Source organism: Pundamilia nyererei, unplaced genomic scaffold (genome assembly GCF_000239375.1).
Source record: "Pundamilia nyererei isolate P.nyererei 1_Seehausen unplaced genomic scaffold, PunNye1.0 scaffold00087, whole genome shotgun sequence".
NCBI lineage: Eukaryota > Metazoa > Chordata > Actinopteri > Cichliformes > Cichlidae > Pundamilia > Pundamilia nyererei.
Genome location: NW_005187488.1, coordinates 441,196 through 461,668, shown reverse-complemented (window position 1 = coordinate 461,668; position 20,473 = coordinate 441,196). Strand labels below are relative to the sequence as shown.

The 20,473-nt window shown below is 41.3% G+C and overlaps 3 protein-coding genes across 4 annotated transcripts in view; 1 reads left to right on the top strand and 2 right to left on the bottom strand.

Annotated features, from left to right (window-relative positions):
* Nucleotides 1–61: 61 nt before the first annotated feature.
* Nucleotides 62–2,490, bottom strand: tyms (thymidylate synthetase). Its single transcript, XM_005738816.1, has 7 exons — nt 2,101–2,490; nt 1,752–1,825; nt 1,486–1,660; nt 942–1,043; nt 676–851; nt 503–574; nt 62–417 (listed from the first exon to the last, which is right to left on the bottom strand). The coding sequence occupies exons 1-7, from the start codon at nt 2,339–2,341 to the stop codon at nt 280–282; spliced, it is 978 nt and encodes a 325-aa protein (XP_005738873.1). The 5' UTR covers nt 2,342–2,490; the 3' UTR covers nt 62–279.
* Nucleotides 2,491–2,512: 22 nt separating this feature from the next.
* On the bottom strand, nt 2,513–6,892 carry LOC102214897 (clusterin-like protein 1). 2 transcript variants are annotated; one of them, XM_005738815.2, is made up of 9 exons: nt 6,703–6,892; nt 5,941–6,069; nt 5,694–5,842; nt 5,099–5,269; nt 4,554–5,004; nt 4,335–4,463; nt 3,663–3,877; nt 3,342–3,522; nt 2,513–3,017 (listed from the first exon to the last, which is right to left on the bottom strand). In XM_005738815.2, the coding sequence occupies exons 2-9, from the start codon at nt 6,029–6,031 to the stop codon at nt 3,007–3,009; spliced, it is 1,398 nt and encodes a 465-aa protein (XP_005738872.1). In that variant the 5' UTR covers nt 6,032–6,069; nt 6,703–6,892; the 3' UTR covers nt 2,513–3,006. The 2 variants fall into 2 exon arrangements, with proteins under 2 accessions (XP_005738872.1, XP_005738871.1); XM_005738814.2 differs by having other exon boundaries at nt 5,941–6,042; nt 6,703–6,891.
* A 5,018-nt stretch (nt 6,893–11,910) lies between these two features.
* The window catches only part of LOC102214425 (collectin-12), a 43,510-nt gene continuing 34,947 nt past the window's right edge, over nt 11,911–20,473 (top strand). The window contains exons 1-2 of the mRNA XM_005738813.1: nt 11,911–12,182; nt 13,178–13,228. Of these exons, the coding sequence (XP_005738870.1) occupies nt 12,176–12,182; nt 13,178–13,228 (58 nt within the window). The 5' untranslated portion in view covers nt 11,911–12,175. The remainder of the gene's footprint in view (nt 12,183–13,177; nt 13,229–20,473) is intronic.

Sequence of the window (20,473 nt, the reverse complement as noted above, 5' to 3'; positions counted from 1 at the left end):
CCACTTACCCACCAGTGTCATATTTTGTACTGAATGTACAACTAGATTGCGCTCAAGCTGACAAAGTTAACATCTTTATTTACAGACTTAGATAATTATTCATTTAAAACACAAAACAAAGAACTTGAAGAGAGAAAAAAACACTTTGAAGTGCTTAAGGCTTAAAAGAGAGTTCACCCAAATCAGACAGAAAAAAACTGAACTTTTAGCATGAGTGAAGCAGGCATACATTACAGTGGAGAGCATACTGTTCATTCATAACAACGTTGTGACTTGAGTTTACACAGCCATCTTCATTTTGATTGTGGGATGTGGGTTGTAGTCGTAGATCTCAAAGTCCTCCGTGCGGAAATCATCGATTTTCTCCACTTTTCTCAGGATCCTCAGTTTGGGGAATGGTCGGATCTCTCGCTGAAGCTGCACATGAAACACAAACAAACGTGTAAGTTTGAAATTTAAAAAAAGCAATGAGACATGCAAGAAGCACATTTAACTAACCCACCTGCTCTTTGAGAGGTTCAGTATGGTTGAGGTAAACATGAGCATCTCCCAGGGTGTGAACAAAGTCGCCCGGCTGAATGGACAGATTAAAAAAATATATATCATGTGATGCGATAGAGGGGACACTGCTGGACCAAACAGGTATCAAATATGACAAGAATGCACTGGCCATACCTTGAGTCTTGTAATGTGTGCAATCATGTAGGTAAGAAGTGAATAGCTGGCGATGTTGAAAGGCACCCCTAATCCCATATCAGCAGAGCGCTGGTACAGCTGACACGACAGCTCGCCGTCGCACACGTAGAACTGGCAGAGTGCGTGGCAGGGGGGCAGCGCCATCCTAGGAAGGTCTGCAACACCACAAGACACGACAAAGATTTACCTTTTGTATAATTCTTCACCAAATGCGACTTAAAGCAAAAGGTCTCCGTTGGCCTCACCTTTGGGGTTCCAGGCACACATGATGATGCGCCGGTCCTCTGGATTCGTTTTGATGGTGTCAATGACTTTCTGCAGCTGGTCAACACCTTGTCCTGTGTAATCTGTCCAAAGATGAAACCAGGAAAAAACATGAAAACTTGACATCTCTACAAATGATTTTCATTTACAGCAGCATTTCCATATAAGATAACACCTGTAAAAACCCACAGCCTGCTGTATGTTTTACAGAATTTCTGTGCATCTTTATGAAATATTCAGAATGACTAAATAAAGGGTGGCCCTCAAATACCTTTGAGTGAACAAATTAACTATAAAGTCCAAAGGTGGATGTTTCCTCATGCACTTCCAGTTATATGTAGTAATTCAGACAGTTACTTGTATAGCTGCCGCACCAACCACAAACAAACCTGCATTGTTTTTCTTCTACTGGGATAAAAATATGGACAAATAAAGGAAAAATTATATGCATGGCTACAGTTTGGTGAGCAGATCTGATCCTGACAAATGACTTCACAGCTTCATTCAACTGGGTGAAAACTGTACCTGCATGCATGTCTGTGTACTCTGCACCAAAGTGCCTCCACTGGAAACCATACACAGGTCCTAGGTCACCCTCTTCTCTGTCAGTGAACCCAAGGTTGTCCAGGAAGTTCCGAGACCCGTTGGCATCCCAGATCTTCACTCCTTTTTCTGACAGCTCCTTGGAATTTGTTGATCCCTGTGACAGATTGCAAAAATATCAGATCTAATTTATACATTGGGAAGATTTTCATTGACTTGTGTTTCTTTTGTTTTCCTGCCAGGCTCACCCTGATGAACCACAGCAGCTCCTCAAGGATCCCTCTCCAGAACACTCTCTTTGTTGTCAACAGGGGAAACTGGTCTGTGAAAGATTGCAAAAAGAAAACGTTACGTGATGTTGCTGAGGAAGTAGGAAGCAGCTGTCATTTGCAGATGGGTGTTTATGCAACGACTACATCTATTTTATATTTTAATGTTATGCCACTTTATACTTGTAAGTCAATTACAGTGGTTAGCAGACTAAAAGGTGCAGATGACTTTGTTTTAGGAAGACTTTTTCATATTACTTCATGCAGTCCTTCTCTTTTCAGTACTTTTAACACACAGATACAATGCCATGCTAGCTGTAAACTGTACCTCTCAGGCTGTATCTGACTTGAGCGCCGAAGAGGGACAGGACTCCAGTGTTGGTTCGGTCCCCCTTTAAGCGGCCGTTCTCCAAGATGTGCCCCACCAGACTCAGATATCCTTGTTCATCACAGAAAAATCCAGAGTTTTTCTGCTTCTCGGCCGCCGTCGTCAGTCGCTGCTTTTCCTTTTTCTCACAGCTGCCCTGCTTCGGCAGCTCCCCGGCGTGTATTTCAGAAGTTGCGGGCATTTTTGTAAATAAACTATTTCAGTGTTTCCAGCCTCAGAATCAACTGAAGAACTCCCGCTCATTTTTTGCATTTTGTTGCGCTCCCAGTCAAACTGCTTCTCTGGTTGGCTGTTCTGGGTACAGCGATAGAACGGCCAATCATAGAAGGAGAAGATTTTTCTTATACGGACCTCTTCCGCATGTGCAACAAAGCAAGGTTCACGTGGGCAAAACACCACTGCGCCCCTTTACCGCCAAATTAGTGAGTCGATCACGTGATTGAAAACTATGAATTGATAAGAGAAATGCATACGAACAAAAGTCACCCTTTCACTGTTCTTACAGATTTACGAGATGCAAACCACGGTTTGCATTTATTTAAAACTGTAAGCAAAACATACTATGAAGTACGATTCAAAAACTAAATTCAAAAGTACTCGTGACATAAATAACAAACAAAATAGAGGTTGAGGAGTGTACACTGTTTTATTGCGTAGACGTTTAAAAATCTAAGCATCAAAATACATGAATAAGAACAACATAAACTGTGCATATGAAGGTTTAGAGGTCTATGCGGTGCATTTTCAAGTATTATACAGATCAGCTTAATTGTGCACGAGAAAACCTGAATGTCCTGGACTCTTCACTCTGCATGAAGAAACTGTTCCCATGGTGGTATGATCACATTACTCCATTCCTGTGCAGAAAAAAAACTATTAAGTTTTACATTATGTAAGTGTACAGACCATTAAAAAACAAAAAATATAATATAATTAGAGATTGATTTCATGTAGATCCAATTAATCTTTTTAAACAAGTCAATAAAAAGAGGAATGTATGATTGTTTTTCTAGTCACATTATCATCTTGGATTGCAACATACTATCCAATCTGTAGCGATCGCAGTGTAAAGCGCTTTCAAATGATCGCAGTTCATCTGGGTTAAATTCAATTTGGAACTCTGCCAGGTGATGCTGGTAGCCAAATACTGCACTAAGGGACCACAATCGTGGGATCAATACCTTTTATCTTCCGTTTATATAGTGTCAGAGCCTCTTGAGCAACATTTTGGATGAAAGCAGGGTCATCCACCTCCAGATCTGCTGGGACCAGTATGGTTACTGGGGCTGAATCCATTATGGAGACAGTGACACTGCTGTCTGCTTTAGGCTTGTTATTCTTTATCTGTTGCTGTGGACTCACCTAAAAGATGAGAAGAGATGAAAATGAAAGTAGCCGTCTGACTCAAAATTGCAACCTTGGCTTGTTGCAACCTTAATAAAAGCTTCCCAATTTATACAGCAAAGATAATGTCTACAGATGCAGCATCACTAGCCACATACCAATATCACACTGAAGATGCTGTGTGGGTCCACTGTGCTGTTGGACAGCTGGCTGACCCAGCCATACTTGTCATGCATGCTGCTGAGCCACATCTGAGTGTCTGCTGTGTGTCTGTGGACCAGCTGCAGCCTGCCATCATACTGCTGACGGGAGGCATTCAGCAGCATGTACATCTCCTCCATCTCAGAGTGCAACTGCTGCACGCTGGGGCATGCTGTATGAGGAGGCAGAAATCCAGATGTTCATGTTGAACTAAAGGACTTTTTTTTTTTGCATTATTCCTGATGAAAGAATTTTAAGCATCTATCTAAAAAGCATTAAAACCATTTTTTAAAATCCTCTCAGTCAAGAGAAAATTAATCAACAACTATTTTAACAACGAATTAACCATTTAAGTAAAGCCTCAAAAATGCCCTAAACAAGTTGATTCCCATTTCTCAGATGTGAATGTTCTGTTTTTATGTCTGCTAAATCATTTTAATCTGACCATATTGTTGGGTTTGGACAGTTTTTCAGACCCAACAAGCTATGTGGCATTGCGACTCTAGGAAATTGTGACAGACATTTTTTGTTTTCCATAGTTTTCCTTCTTTTTAACGTCAAATAAAACCAGTTTTAAACTGTTTATATGTGTCTGTGTGGGAAGAGCGGCAAAATAAATCTGGATTTACCCTTTAACAGATAATCCCTGCATGTCTCACACAGGTCTTGAAGCTTCCAGCACTCTGATGCTTGTCTGCGGAGTCTTCTGCACATATATCTGCTCTGCAGCGGTCCCATTGCAGAAAACAAGCCTGTATCTTTGTAGGTGGACATGAATTATGTTACACACAAACAACCATTGTCTACAAACACACATATTTAAGAGTGCAGCGTTGTGCATCAGATACCTCGACTTGATTGCTGAACGTACTCTTCAGCTTCTTTTATTTCCTCAAACAAATCAGCCACTGGGGCGCTGAAGCCTTCCAGCACGCTCTTCCCAAAGTCAAGCACTGAGTGAAGAACGTGCTCCAAACCCACCGACCCAAGGAAGCCAGAGCTTGACCCTCTGGTCGAAAGCGTGCTGGACTGCAGCTCAGTGGCAAAGGTTTCTAGAAAGGCGTGACCAAACACGGGTTGCATCTTCTTGGCCAGACCAATGCTCTGGTTGTACAAAAGGCTGATGTTTGACAACAGGTCGCTGAATGATGCTTCAGCCTGCAGCAGCTCCATATTGGATTTGTCCTCTGTGACCTGCTTTTCAGCTGCGACATTTTCACCTGAATTCTCCTGATTTTTATTGTGGACCTGCTCGGCATCTTCTAACTTAGTGGCCATTTTCCTGAAAAACTCCTCTACCTGAAGGGAGGGAGAGAGATTCACAGAGATATGTTTGCACCTTAAACATCAGTCCTAAAGAGATTCCTTTTGTTGGAATGTGCTGAAGTCAAACCTTGAACGAGAAAGAGGCGAAGCCGCGGCGACACGTAGATGTATAGAAGGCCTTACAAGAATCTTCCAAACATGGTCGGCACTCCCCAAAGGAAGATTTGGTTAAATCTTGACATTGTTGTTCGGCTTCCTCGACTTTTTGCTGTGTTTCTTTGGCCAGCTGCATCACCCCCTAAAACCCAACCCAAAAAACAGAAAACTCTGTCACAGATACATTCCCTTTTAATAAACCACAGAGGATAAGATGAAGTCTGAGGCTCTGGCACTCTGCCCTGCCCTGCATTCTGAAAACACTCAGAAAATATAATAATCTAGAGACAGTTAATTTATCCTGACTGTAGTAAAACTACACCCCAGACTCACTTAACCAGCTGCACTCCCACACTCATTTTTCACTGTCTGCTTTGAGGTCTCTCCATGTGACTTTGTCTTTGTGAAGCAGAAAATATGTGGTGGGTTTCAGAAAAATGCACAAGGACTGGCATGAAACCATTTAAACACGTTTTTAATTGCGGGTACATCTTAACCAGCCACAAATGCTGTGCAGGATTTTTGAAACTGGACGATCAGCACAGTGCAAAACGAACAGAATTCACCTTCTTCTTATCACTGCTGTGTCTCAGTGCATCCATCAGGTGCCTGTGCTTCTCTTCTTTCTTCTCCATCATTTCCTTCACCTGCTTCACTCCGAGCAAAGTTCCCTTTAGTTCCTCATCAACATACTGCTCTCCCGCTGCGGAAAGCCCTGCACACACCCGTGGAACACACAATACTTTAAGCTCTGCAACAGTAATCACCGGTATCTTGTTTTTCGCTTTTCTTTTCCGTCAGCGAAGGCCTTACTTTTCAGTGTTTCCTCGCTGATCGGAGGAGAGTCGGCGGCACAGAGCATGACTTCAGCGATGAAGAGAATCTGAGCAAGAAACCTCCACATCCTGCCTCAAGCTTCAGAACAGGAGAAGAATTTTTTTTTCTAGCAAAAAGAAACAACGACCACATGGTGGTGCCAGCTCACAAGCAAATTTATATATAATATTTACAGGATGAAGGGGAGTGGATAAAATGTCAGTTCATTAGTATCCAATATGAAATCAATGTCAAACCAATAAACATGATGAGCTGAACAGATCCACTAAGGCAGCTGTCAGTTAATCTTTTTGGATTTGTTCATTAGTATCACATTAGGGAATATGATGGCTTACTACCATAAAGTGCAGATGAATTATACATAAAGGTGAATATCCAAAAAATGTACACAACAAAACCTCAAATTACTACACAATTTATTTTTTTCTTAAATAAGCTGAAAGCAACAGCAAGTAAATAGTAAATAACAGGAAACAACCATAACTGTGTGTTTTTGCTCTGAATACTGCATATTTATTTAGTTTATGGCGTCTTATCAATGCAAATTATTCCCATTAACCTTCAGTGAACACAGAGTAAGATGTCTTCCAGGTTGCAAACATTTAAAATATCTAGTTTAAAAAAAACAACAGCTGTATTGCAAGTCTCCTCCAATATCTCATCCAAGCCTGCTGTTGCACTGCAACTGTGCCATTCTGTGCAAAACACAAACCGAAGAAATGTAGAACAAGCTTTTACCTTGAGAGCTCTGAAAATATCCGACTCCCGAAAAAAAAAAAAGCAGCAGCTTGTGCTTATGGAAGGATGAGACTGACACAGTCTGGTTCCTCCGAGGATTGTTCTATTTTTATGGATCTACTCAGCAGTACAGATCCTATTAGTGTGTTTGCATTATTGGTTATTAAGCCTTATGCGCGCTGCATACCTGCAGATCAACTTTAATGCTCTGTAAATATAACGTGCTCAGTTGTTTGTCTGTCTCACGCACTTAATGGTCTCTAACATAGTCCAGAGCCCTCCTTAGGTAAAACTTTATGCTTTAATCTCTATCAGACTGACAGTAAGCCTGAGCCCCCTGCAGAGAATTGGCACACACACTGGCATGGTCTCAATCATGGGTTAAGCTCTGCACTGCAGGCCACAACAGGAGCAGGAGGACTGCACATGCACACGTGCACACTATACACAAAACAGGGTAACTGAAAAGAGGATATACGGCTGCTCTTAGTTTAAGCTTTAACAACAAACTGTGTAGACTTTCAGTTTATGTTGCTTGTTTTCCGTTTTTCTACCATTCCAGGCAGCCATTCATTTCTGTAGGGTATCAAAAAAAAAATCAGTAGAAGACAGCTGTATATTCCAGTCCAGGGAACACGAAATATGGTTTACATCGATAAGAACCCTGACTCTACAATTTGCACTGTCATTTCAACTTCACGTAATACAGCTGTATGCCTGGTGATATGGTTACCTGTGCTGTAAATGTACTAGCTGGTGATAAACAGCCAAAAGAAACTGCATGTAATCCTTTAGGCTCTTGTGTCTTACTGAAACCCATCTGTCATCATGAGTAACCAGAACAGCTACAAAGCTTTCTGGCACTCTGTCTGAAACTCTTCCGGTTATGGAGAATGATATTGTGACTGTATGCATTATCACTTAGTAATTAACCATCTAACTTTACATACAACATTTTTATACTTAGTTTTCCTCATTGAAACATCAGTATTTGTGCGTTTCTCCACTTACGTATTCAGACTTTTCCTTTAGTTCGTTACCAATCTGTCTTCCATCCACACAGAGAAAACTGGAAACTATCTGATCCTGGAAGTCATCATACTTAAAAATAGTGTGTCATAAGACCGAAAGCTTGGTCCAAAAACTGGACTGTGTAGGAACCCAGAGCAGAGACAGCAGAACGTTTTACGATGTTTATTGGTTAAACTCAAAATATGATAAGGACAGAGGCAATAAAACACAGGACTTGACGTGGCGAGGCCTAGTTTACGTGGCTAGCTTGACATGGATTGAGAGGGGGGAATTGATGTACACTGGAACGTAGCAGTTTAGCAGTCACACTGAGGAGAGAGGACAACTGAATTAGGGAAGGGTAGTGGAGAGGAGCTCTGTAGATGGTTAGTATGTTTTACAACTTTTCTTACTTGCAGGTGGAGTGAGTAAGCAATGAGGGAGGGGTGACGTGAATCCAGAGTGAGCTGGACGGTGTGGGATGGCTGACCTGAGATCTGAAGGTTTCTGATGATGTGCAATAGCGGAAGGGCAGGCAGATGAGGCACAGAGTGATTTCAAAGATTGGGTAAGGTATCCTGAGTCCAAAAGAGGAGCTTAAGCTTGAGGTTTGAGTCAAGGTGAGTCCTGGAACTGTGTCACAAGAAAACAAGGTTAGCAGAGTAAAATCACAAGGAGAGCCTGAACCATGTAAGCTGGCTACCAACATGAGTTGATGATGAACTGGCGGTGAATGAATGTCAGCGTGAGGCCTAAATCACTCTGGCTTGATTGCCTGCAATCAGCTCCAGGTGTGTAGAACTGCAGAGGAGAAGATGGCCCTGCCCAGGGGCGATACCAGGTAGACTCAGGATCCTGATGGAAAATTCCAGCCGCACACCTGGAGCTGTATTAAAGACACTATTTTTTAATTAATCTTAAAAACTTTAACTGAAAACTTTACTACCAGGAGGCAGTGTTGGTCTAATGAGTTTGTTGAAATTTTTCCAGATGTTTGCAGCTGCTTCTGTTTTTTTAAAAGTATATATATTTATTTAAGATGCTTTGGAATTTGCAGGCTGCCATTCTAAATAAAAATGTTTAATCATTTACTGGTTGGATAAAGGTTACATTGACTCACTGCCCCCTCTTGTGGTACAATGTGGTATTACATAAAAGTACAGCCCAGCCCTCTTTCACCTTATTTTTATATCTCTTTTTCAGGCATAAAGTCATAGTGGTTGCATTTTAAAATCCTGTTGGTAAGTTTAGCTGTGGAAGATTTAAGACTATTTTTAAAAACAGGATTTTACAGTAAGAATTCATTTTTTAGAGCTTGTCACTGTTGCCCCCTAGTGATCATAATTTTCTTTCTTTTTTTAGGGCATGAACAGTTATGTTAAGGTACAGTTTTAATAAACAAAAAAGTTATTAAACTATCTCAGCAGTCTATGGAAAAGTACTTTCTCTAGTCTGCCAACAGTGAATCTCTCCTGCAGCAATTGAATGATTTGAGTTGCCATTTTTCTAATCACTACATGGCGGCACCGTGGCAAATGTGGAATTCCTGTATGCTTTCTAAATCTCCTGCTAATCTGAACCCACTGCAGAAAGCCTTGACCCAGCAAATGAGGTCCCAACCCCTGAATAAGGACCAGCAGGAGCTTGGTAGTAAGCTACCTGACCCTCAGCTGCTTTTTATTAGCTCACCACGATCTCTCTCTGCGCCCCAATACTAGCCTGCTGCTCCAATCATAGCCGACAGTAAAATAACAGTTTTGAAGCCTTTAGTATAACAAGTAATTAGTTGCTTGATTATCTCAACTTGGTCTGAAGTATGTTATGTGGCACACTGGGTCAAACTCAAGCTATTAGTGCTGAGCCAGAGTTAGAAGGCTGTGTTATCCAAAGAAAGAAGAACAAACAGATCTGAGCTGGACATGTGTGCTGCTTTCCTTCCAAGCCCAGAGGATTCCAGTGCTGAGACACTTGATGTTGTCTGCATCCGTTTCTGGAAAATTTACTGGCATGAAGTGAACGAGTGTAAAAAGATTAGCATCATGTAACCCAGTGACACTAACCTGGACTGTGAAGATGCAAGAGTGGGCCTGTCTCATTTCTTTGATGTTCCTTGTTAGTCTGGGAGGATGCAGCTGGAGCTCTGTGTTTGATCAGTGATCTGAAGACTGTGGATACAGGAAGTGTCCAGAAATTATCACAACACCTGGAAGAGTTAAAGAAAAATGGCGCCCAGTGAACCTTACAGTCTAATATGGATAAACAGCGGACACTTCTCAGCAAAATAAGCTATTTCTAGAGGAAGTGCAACCATCTATAAAGCCATGTTGTCATGAGGATGTTATTGTGCTTTATCAAACAGAGCTCATTTAGACATCGTGGCAATAAAAATGCATAGTTATAGTTTTTCCACTAATTTATGCATGCAGCTGGAACATGCAAACTTTTTTTATACCTTTGAAGTACAGCTCTCACGCAGCCGTAAGACTTTTTCTTGAATCTATAAGTTTTTGATTTTAGTTTTTGCATGCCTGCTATTTTTTCCTGCAGGATTCTCTCCTGTTCTGTGGAAGCAATGGAAAATACTCTGCAGTGTTTTGCAGGATTGTGGGGCTGCCGTGATAAATCAGATGATAACACGTCACCAAACAGCATGTTTAATCTATTACCGCAGGGAGGCTGATATTAAAATGATTTTTAAATCCTTGAAGGACATGAGATATGAGCCTAAATATGCAAAACAGAAACTGGGCAGAAATGTCGCGGTGCTCCCCTCCACCTTCTCCAACCTTTGAAATTATCTCTAATGGGTACCAGATTTTTACCCGGGGGACGAGATTGCTATCAACCCCCTGTAACCTAATCTCATCTCCGGCTGGATTACTGCAGCGTCGGGCGACGTCTCGCGGTCTGTAGTGCTGAAAGCAGTCCGCACCTCCTCTGTCCCCACAGGAGGAGGCTCAGCAGGAGGGCCGGGGACCGTAACTGCTTTGAAAGGCTGTGCAGCACAGATGTAGTAACAAGTTTGGTTGTCAAGTTATGTATAAAGTTATGCAGAAATTGAGTCCAGTGCCGGAAATGAAGCATCTTAGCTTTCACAATAAAAGCGTGCCTAAATTAAATTTAGATACCTTAAAAGCACTTAGAAAGTCTAAAAGAGAGGACAGAAAATGTCATCTATATGTTGTTACAAATGACTAATAGATTAGTTTCCTTGTCAAAGAAAAGATTTTGAGCTTGACACAGAAGTTTTTTTCTGATGTCTTGAAACCAAGAACTGTGCAAAAGACCCGAGGCATCCTTCATATCTTTATAGTTTACTAGGAAAATATGTGCAGTCATCACATAATGTTGAGGTTCGAGCTGTAGGAAAGCCAGTGCACGGCAGAGAGTGTTTTATTGTGTGTGTTTTCAGAATCAGAATCAGAATGGGGTTTATTGCCAGATGTTGAGGTTTACAACATTAGGAAATTGCTGCGGTGCTTCAGTGCAAACAATAAGAATTAAAGTGCTATGTAGAAAGAAAGATATGTGCATGAGATATACATGAGATATATACATGAGAATAAGAATTATGAGTGCTACGTAGAAAGATATATACATGAGTGCAGGTGGTGATCAGTGCCAAACATGAAATGATGCAGTGACACAGCGTAGGGTCATGTGTTAGTGGCGGGGACAGTCATGTGGTTATTGTTCATGTGTCCAACAGCAGAGGGGAAGAAACTGTTCTTATGGCGAGAGGTTCTGGTGCGAATGGACCGGAGCCTCCTGCCTGAGGGGAGCAGGTCAAACAGACTGTGTCCAGGGTGAGAAGGGTCAGATAATTCAGATATGCTTTTATTGCATCAGCAGCTTGTTTGGAACGAGTGCCATGCAAAATCCTATCCTGTAGATAGAATTTAGGGCTACGACTTGACAAGAGGTGCCAGGTTTTCAGTAATATCTTTTGATCATTGGCATTGTTATATTTGATAAACTGCGATATGTTTGGTATTTTTTCATAGAAAGACGAAATGGGAACAAATTATGTGAAAGGCATCTTCATCTATTAGGCATCTATTTCATCTTCCTGAAATAGGTTGTATTTTCTGTGGTTTAAGGGGTGGAAAAGAGGTGGGGCGACTACAATTTATTCTGAAAGGACCACCGGAAACACAACTTGCTGCTTTGTGTAACTTAACACTGGTCTAAGTCTCAGCTCAACTCTCCTTTAGCTCAGCGCTCTGGGATCATCTGAGCTCTCCCGCAAACACTCTTCTGAGCCACAGCGAGCAAGAAAGCAGAAACGATGGGAATTTAAACTGAGAGTCATGAAAGTCAATGCAGACTTGTAGCTTTAAAAAAAATCCTTTAATTATAGTGTGTTGGAACAAGTTTACACTTCTGCACTGGATGGTGAGATGCGCATAAAGTGACAGCGGTCCTCATCTCTTCTACAGTTCTCAACGAGTGATAAAACGCCATGAAAGGTACGTAACTGTTGCTGCAGAAAGAAAAGTGCAAGACCTTTACTTTCATTCAAATGTTGCATTGATTTAACGTGTAAGTGTTTCTTTGTGTTCTGCGCACATCTGGATGACATTACGCTACTGCGCAGCAGAAGTTGTAAAATGCAGTTTTTTCCACCACCAGTTTCATCCCATTGAAAGGATTAAAACACCAAATAATGTTTGCGCAATTTGGCCGCTAAACTGATAATGTGAGAATTTAAAAAAAGCCCAGATCTAACAAACGAGAGAAAAGAGAGGCTTTAGATGCACTTGATTTTAAGCATGAGAAAGACAAGGGTATGACTGATGATGACCAGTGAGCACCACCTGCAGAGCTTCATCACTGACTGCTGTGTTTGTGCTTAAACTCCAACAAGTAGCCGATTAAAGACAACAATCTGCAGGCGTTCTAATTCATCAGCATCTTCTTCGTGTAGAGTGAACTGGAGGGGAATTAGCACTCAGGAATGTGTGATCCACTCTGCAACAGTGGCTCCTGATCTAGTCTAAACGCCCCCCCTTCGTGAAAGTCATCCCTCCCTGGCTCCCCCATCATTCCCCCTTACCCATGTCACCCTCCTCCTGGCCCCATCTGTTAACCATTACCAGTGATGTTCTCTGTGCTCCGCTCCAGTCTTCAGTGCAGTGTAGCAGTGTAATTAGGGTTTACTGTCAACAACCCAGAGAAACCGCAGCCTGTGGTTTTTACAGTTCTGTGGACCTCCTATCTCTAAACTCACACTCACACATACACAGAGGAGATGATACTCTATTATCTCTAGCATAAATCCTCATTGGCTGCCCTGATCTTTGTATTTAAAGATAACTTTATACATTTTTGACTCTACGCAGCAGCCCGGTAGTGTCTCTATCACTTTTATGTTATTTATGGAGTCCTAACAACTGTCTCAGATACAGTGTACCCCTAGTTGTGTGACCTATTTATGTCATATGTTTCTGATTATGTCACGCAGACGACTTTGCAGACGAGGAGGAAGTACAGTCTTTTGGATACAAGAGGTTCGGTGAGTGAGACGTGACCTTTTCTTCTTTTTAATCACAAAACTCCTTTTTTGTGTGAATAAAAAGCCATGAATAAAGGGCCTTAGTGTGTGGGCCCACCTCCTTCTCTCTTTCTGTTGCTGCATACCTACAATTACCTGGATATTTACAAGCATGTTGCTCTAATTGAATCATTCTATGTCAGGACAGACAGCTGGCTGCCTGAACCTCATCTGTCCCGATAGTCATCGCTAATGGTTTTGCCTCTGATGGCAGGATTTTAGGCTGAACATAAATGTGGCTGACAGTCTGTGAGGTCCAGCTTGCCGCAGGCTCAACGACTGCCGACAGAGCTCTCCAGATCAAGAAGTTTCAAAACCTCCCCTTTATCCACTTAAACCGAGTCACTTAAACATGTTGACTCACACAAACATGCCGAGAACCTCAAAAATGTGGCTACTCAAACTCAGACTGTAGTCAATGCATGTCCGTCTGTTGTGGTACATGCATTTTTGTGTGTGCATAGAAGTGTGTTCATGCACAGGCAACATATGGTTTTTTTTGCCCAGTTTACAGAGGCTTTCTTTACAGATCTGTACATTATGAATTATTTGAAGGCCTCTTTTATCCTCATTTCCACTCTGCAAGAGAAGCTTTACATGACTTACACACTCTTTTATTTTCATGCTGGGCTCTGGTACATACCTGCAACTTATTCACTGTCTGAAGCAAGCTTCTTCTTTTAGCTTCTTTCCCTTTAAGCCAACTTTGTGCTGATTGGCTGCCCCTTAAAAACAGATGGTTTAAATACCATGTGGGTGGGGTTTCTATGCTCACAGTCAGCTGTGTGCCTGAGCTTTGGATCATTTGGATCAGTCTGAAGCCTGAATCTTAGGCTCAGAGGAATTACTTCAATATAGTCTGACCTCATTATTTAAAACTTTGGTCACAGCTAATAAGCAAAAGCACAATATATCCACTTTAAAGCAAAAGTCATTAGTGATTAGACTTGCAACATCTTACAGTAACTAAAAAGGCTGAATAGAGATTAAAATACATGAAAGTAAACAGTGAAAAACTAGACGACAAAGCAGAACATCTAGTTGAGCTGTTGCAGCAGGATCTTGTTTCCACGATATGTCCTCCAGCTGTTATGACCACCGATGCGGTTGTAACCCAAAAGCAAACAGAGGAACAGCAGCTGACTATCCAGAAGGTTTTTACCAGTCTACAGTCTAAATACATCAAAGCTGGTATCCTACTGAAGTTAATCCATCACTGTCACCCTCTGTCTTATAAAATTTGGTTACAAATTGCTGAAATTTCAGTTTCCCGACACACTAAGTGTTTAACGCAGACTATTCTTGCCCTCTAAAGATTGCTCTCTGTAACAACAGGCAGTCCATTTCCACTTATCACTGCACTACATTCTGTAATGATTGTGAAAGTCAGCAGTAGCTTTGGGGAAAGTATCCTTGTGACTCTCTGCAGTTTTGAAGTGTTTTTCTGCCAAACAAATAGTTCCCATGACTAATGCATCCTAATTTTTAGTAATTTGGGCAAATTGAGTGTTTTACACAACACCTCTGCTCAGTGTTTTCCCTCAAAGCCAGCTTTAATACCATCCACTCTGCTCCAGTAATGCATTTTTTCCCCTCTTGCCCATACATAATATATGTTTAATGATGTACAGTCTCTCCATCACAAGCACTTTTTTAAAAACAGGATCTGCTTTCAGTTGTTTTTCTGTACTTGCTGCTGATGTGCTGTTGGGTTCACTGCTTCAGCATATTCGCTATTCATGCTTTTGGATAATGCTTAAAAACCAAACCAAGGGACCAACCCTCTGTCACACACGCTAAAGAGCATTATCATTATTATTCTCACTGCAGGCATGAGCACATGCCCCATAACTGCTCATCGAATTGCGATCAGGAGTCTCAGAGTCGCTGTATTCAGGGTGTTACTGGAGTATGACTCATTCACACACAGTTTGGCCGAAGTCCGTGAGAGTGAAAAGGAGGCAGCGGGCTACGCTGTCTAACTCAGGACCAGCGGAGACGAATTCAAGCTGCGTCCAAGCACACGGTCCCTTTCATCCCAGTCACCCGAGTAGAAGCATCCTGTTTGTCTTTCTCTGTGAGCGCTTGCAAGTCCCCGCTCATATATTACATTAGAGAGCCGGGGGGGGGGGAGTCAAATCCAGCTCACTTTTAACTTTATTCAAATGAACTTTTGACATGTGGATGAGTAGGACAAGAAAGCCGCTGAACTTCTAACTGAGTGAAATTGGTCCTGCTGGGACACGGCAGCTGTTCTGAGGGGCCGGCTCCGGGGGTCTGCTTCACCCCTCCAGAGCCTTTGTTGTGCAATAGAGCCGCATTCATGCAAACCCTCCCGAGCCCTCATTCTACCACTATTAGTGCTATAATGTCAGTTCACAGAAGGGAACAAACAGTTATTTCCTCCCTGCATGTTTTGCTTTAATTCACTGTGGTCTCCCGGGAGACTGATAGTGTTTAAACTGTCGTGACATGTCAAAGCTGTGAATGTTGTGTGAATATCTGCCCAGCTTATAAAGTCACCACTGAGCTTAAAAAAAATAACACGGGGCAAGTTAATACGGGAAAGAAAGAACACTCAAACCCGCTGGTTTTTCAAAGTCACTGTGAACAAGAAACGACACCTATAATACGAGTGGGCTTTGGCATCCTTTCATATACACATTTCACATACTTTGCATTGCTACTGGCCAATTCCCAAAGTGCTCCAGAAGTTTTTGCAGAGAGCGATGGGCTCCTATAAAATTCCTGAACGCAAAGAAAATCATCTTAGGGAGATGTGAAACATAGAGATGTGAGGAATGAGCAGCTGTCAGCAGGTAGATCATGCTTTCCATATGTCGAGACCCACAGTTGGGCCAGAGCCTAGCATGGTAGCTCTCATCAGTGCGTTAGCATTTGTGAATGAATGCATGAGAGGTGGCTGGTGGCTCCATATTTCTGGGTAGAAGCGATATTTCTTGTTGCATAAGAAATCAAACATGATTAGAACAAGATGTTTCACGCCAGTGCTGGTTGAAGAAATTAGTCTTAAAATAAATTGCCTGCGCTTTGAGTTAATTGTAAAAAATGCTTTTGAATGCAGTCGGTTGCACAACTGTGGGATAAAGGACCAAGGGGACCACTTACTTGTGTGATTTGCTTTTCTCTCTCTATCAAGGAAGCAATAGAAAAGATAACCAGTAAAATTCCACATGGTTTAATTTTTGGCTTCATCTTTCCAGATGGTTGTTTATGAAGCGCTCGTCCAATTCCTGAAATTCCAGGATTTGATGTGTTCACCTCAGTTTTGTGATAAAGTGCAGATATACAACTGTAAGGAAACTTACACACAAAGTGAAGGAAACACTGGTTTCATTCACTTTCTTCACTGTTTTGGCTGCAATTCATATACAAACCAGCAAAGTCCGGGCTCCCTCTTTTCTGCATATAAGTATATAAGGTTTGCATTAAAAAGTGCAATGTGTAATATGAACACGTGTGAACCAGTAATGCGAAGTGACCACATGCTGAAATATCTTTAAAAGTACATTTGGTGATGTTTGTGCTTTTGCTGACGTGCAAAGTAAGAAGTCGGCTTTATACAAAGATACACACTTGCAAGCACAGACATGCACTTTTTAAACAGAGTGAGCTGTTTCTAATTCTTTTCTTTACTTAAGCATCATCCATAAGGCATGGATATGTCATGTATATTTACACAAATACAAATATAGACATGCATTTTCCACTCGCTTGTATACAAGTGTAAATGTACACCACTCAGGCACACACACACACACACAGTTATCAGCGCATACTCAAAGTAAATTCATATGGTGATCCCATCTCCCTCCCTGCCAAGCTGAAGCTGGGCCGGAATTGCTTTCACAGTGCTCAAGGTTTAAACGTATTTATTTTACTGTGGGGGGCTGACACAAGAAGGCCATCAGAACAAAAACAAAATCTACCTGAGCTTTGGCTGAACTCTCACAGCCCCATTAGGACTAGTATAATCATCGGTCAATGGAAGTCAGCAGCTGCCCTTGGCCTGATTCAAAGCATGAACCTTCAAGTCACACAAAAAAACCTGCAATTGTGAAAACATAGAGAAAGAAGAACAGAGAAAGAGCCACCTTGTCACAAAGCTTCATCTGTTGTAGATGAAAGAGTTTACTTCATATTTCTAAAAAGTTACCTTGTAGTTACCTTGTAAATAAATAACAACAACCTGTGCAAGTGCCAAATACTGCAGCTCTTCAGACTTGAAGCCTTGAAAACTCCTGTGTTAATATGCCAAGCACATTAACAGGGATAGAAAAACCATCTTCTTTCAGTTGGATACAGAAAGGACTGCCCCTCTCTGAGCCTGGTTCTACTGGAGGTTTCTTCCTGTTAAAAGGGAGTTTTTCCTTCCCACTCTCGCCAAGTGCCTACTCAAAGGGGTTTATTTGATTTTAGATTTTTTTTTCTGTACTATTGTAGCATCTTTATCTTTACCTGCTTTTGTGATATGAAACGATATAAATAAGACTGAATTGAATTGAATATGTTCTCTGTAGCAAGTGTATGGATTTTTTATTCACCTGTTGCATCTAGCCTTAAAGGTATGCATTTTAACAACGTGGCTGCTTTGACTGCCAAGTTGATGCTGATAAAGCATGTTGCCCAAGAAGTCTGTGCTCTAGTTTTCATGACTAGACTTCTTGTATATATTTGTATCTCACAGAAACAGACATTTATTAATTAGCAGGTATCATAATTAAGTTTCCCTCAAGAAAAAAGTTAACTATGGATAATTTGAACCAGTTTAAATGAGTGAATTAATGAGTAATTACTAATTACTAATTATTAATAATTATAATAATTAATGAGTGAATTATTATATATAGAGACCAGAACTATATCAGACTGTAAACATTATTGCATGTATAAAATTGGGCATCTTAGCATGACAGTCAGTAGGACTGATTAGTTTTTGGAAGCAGCCTCAAGTGGCCATTGAGGGAACTGCAGCCTTTTGTTGGTTACCACCTAAATAGCACCGACTGGAAACGGTGTAAGGAAACATACAAAACAGTGGAAATGATTTTGAAACATTATCTTTAGGTTATGTTGTAGCAATAACAAACTCTGACAGAATGTAACTGCACTACAATACATTGTGATATAGTCATGTACAATGAGTTTTATCCCAGTAGCACAGTATATCGATGAAAGAGGTAGAATTACATGAAACAGTGTGCAAAGTTAATACAACAAAAGCATAAAATGCAAGACTTCCTCCACGATAAAAAAAAAAGGGAGGACATCCTCTTGGGACAAGCACTGATATCTGGATGGGGGTCATACACCCTGTGCTACTGTGACTCCTGTTCCCACGCATGTGGGTTTGGAGAGGCCAGGCTCAAGAGGTTTGTGGCCGGTGTGGAACCCAGAATGCACTAATCCATTTCCTGCACTTGTTATGGTTTCTCCAGCAAAGGCCCAGAACGTTCCTGGCTGAGCATGGTGTCGGGGTATCTTTGCCTGGAAGCAGCTGTGTCAGCATGGGCAGGGCTCGGTTCAGTTCGGTGGGTTTCTCTGGCAGAGTATCCCCTGGCTTCTCAGCCACCTTTAGCTGTAGTCTTAATAACACCTCATCCATCCTGGTTAGCAGGGTATCAGACATCCTATGTTAACATGGGTGCTTGACACATTTAATATATACTGTCATGTGATACTTTGCAGTGCATTTGTCAGAATGTCTGATGGGGAATTTTATGAACTTTGCTGTGGTTTCTCCTCTTTTGCAGGGTTGTGTTGTGGGATTCTCAGATTCTGCTTCTTAGTTCTGTTTCAAAATGACGTGGCAGCTTTTGATCACTTAATACTTTTATGAAGTCTTAATGTTTTTTCATTGTCTGCCATACCACTTTCAGATTTTTCCTTTGGCCTTGATACTTTAGAGTCAGCTTGCCTTTGCAAACATTTATTATGCGTGTGGGTGAGCATCTGTGTTTGACTTTCCCGGTGCTTTTCTTTTTATTGCCATAATGTTTGCATTTTCTCTCATATGATAATCACCAGCTCACCAGTTTTCATTGTTTTGTTTTTTCCTGTTGCCAAAATTCCACATTCACACTACATGGATCAAATGACTGTTTGCTTCTGTTTTGAAGAAGGCAACTGTTTCGAGCAATGAAACTACCTGCACAGCTCTGAAATACCAGCAGACACTAGCTGGTGAACATAATGGTGTATTTAGTATCTCATAAGGAGCAGAAAACTTGCGGATAGAAACAGGAGGTTCACATCATGGATGTGCAGCCAAAAAATCAGCAGCATATGTGTGATGCTATCATGTCAATATGGACCAAAATCTCTGAAGCATGTTTTCAGCGCCTTGTTGAATCTGTGCCATGAAGACAAAAGCAGGTCCAACTCAGTACTAGCAAGGTGTACCTAATAAAATGAGTGTATACAAACTTTGAAGCAACATATGTATCTGAACAACATATTTTTCAGGGAATGGCTGTGCCAAACAACATTCTGGCCTTATTCCAGTGCATGACTCCATTGTTAGAGTCCAGGTGCTAAACTGGCCTGCAATCCAGACCTGTGACCCACTAAAACATTTGGTGCATTACAACATGAAAAGTAGAAGAAAGTTGGCTCCAAACTGTCACGCTGCAGAAATCTAAATCAAGCCCGAGTGAAAACACTTCACTTTTAAAACTACAGCAGCTGTTGTTTGAAGAAAATGTGACCATCACAACTATTTTTACAGTGTATTTCTGCCATGAAGATCATAATGAGTAGGCCTATACTTTTTTCAAGAAACAAAACAACTTCTTAGTTTCTACATTTGTTTTTGTTTTTTTGTATGCTGTTTAAGTTCATTTAGTTTAAATGATTAGTAAATCAAACAAAAAAAGAGTGTGTTTACTGTGTTCCTTCAGCTTCTGAAAGACCAAAAACTACTCAAGCAGGTTAAGTGTGTTGTCAAGCATGCAGTGTGCTAACACCTGCTGTAGAGAGAAGACAAAGATGGGAAACTACTTACTTAGAGTGGGAAAACCAAGCTATAAAACACTGGGCTTTTCTTTGACTTTCAAGGGCTTGTCTAGTAAAAATCAGGAAGTCAGTATTGGCCTGTGTTTTAAAGCCAGCTTTGACTTCACAGATGTGAAATCACTCATTTTAAATTCCAGATTTCATATCCCAGACTGGAGGCAGACTGGCTCA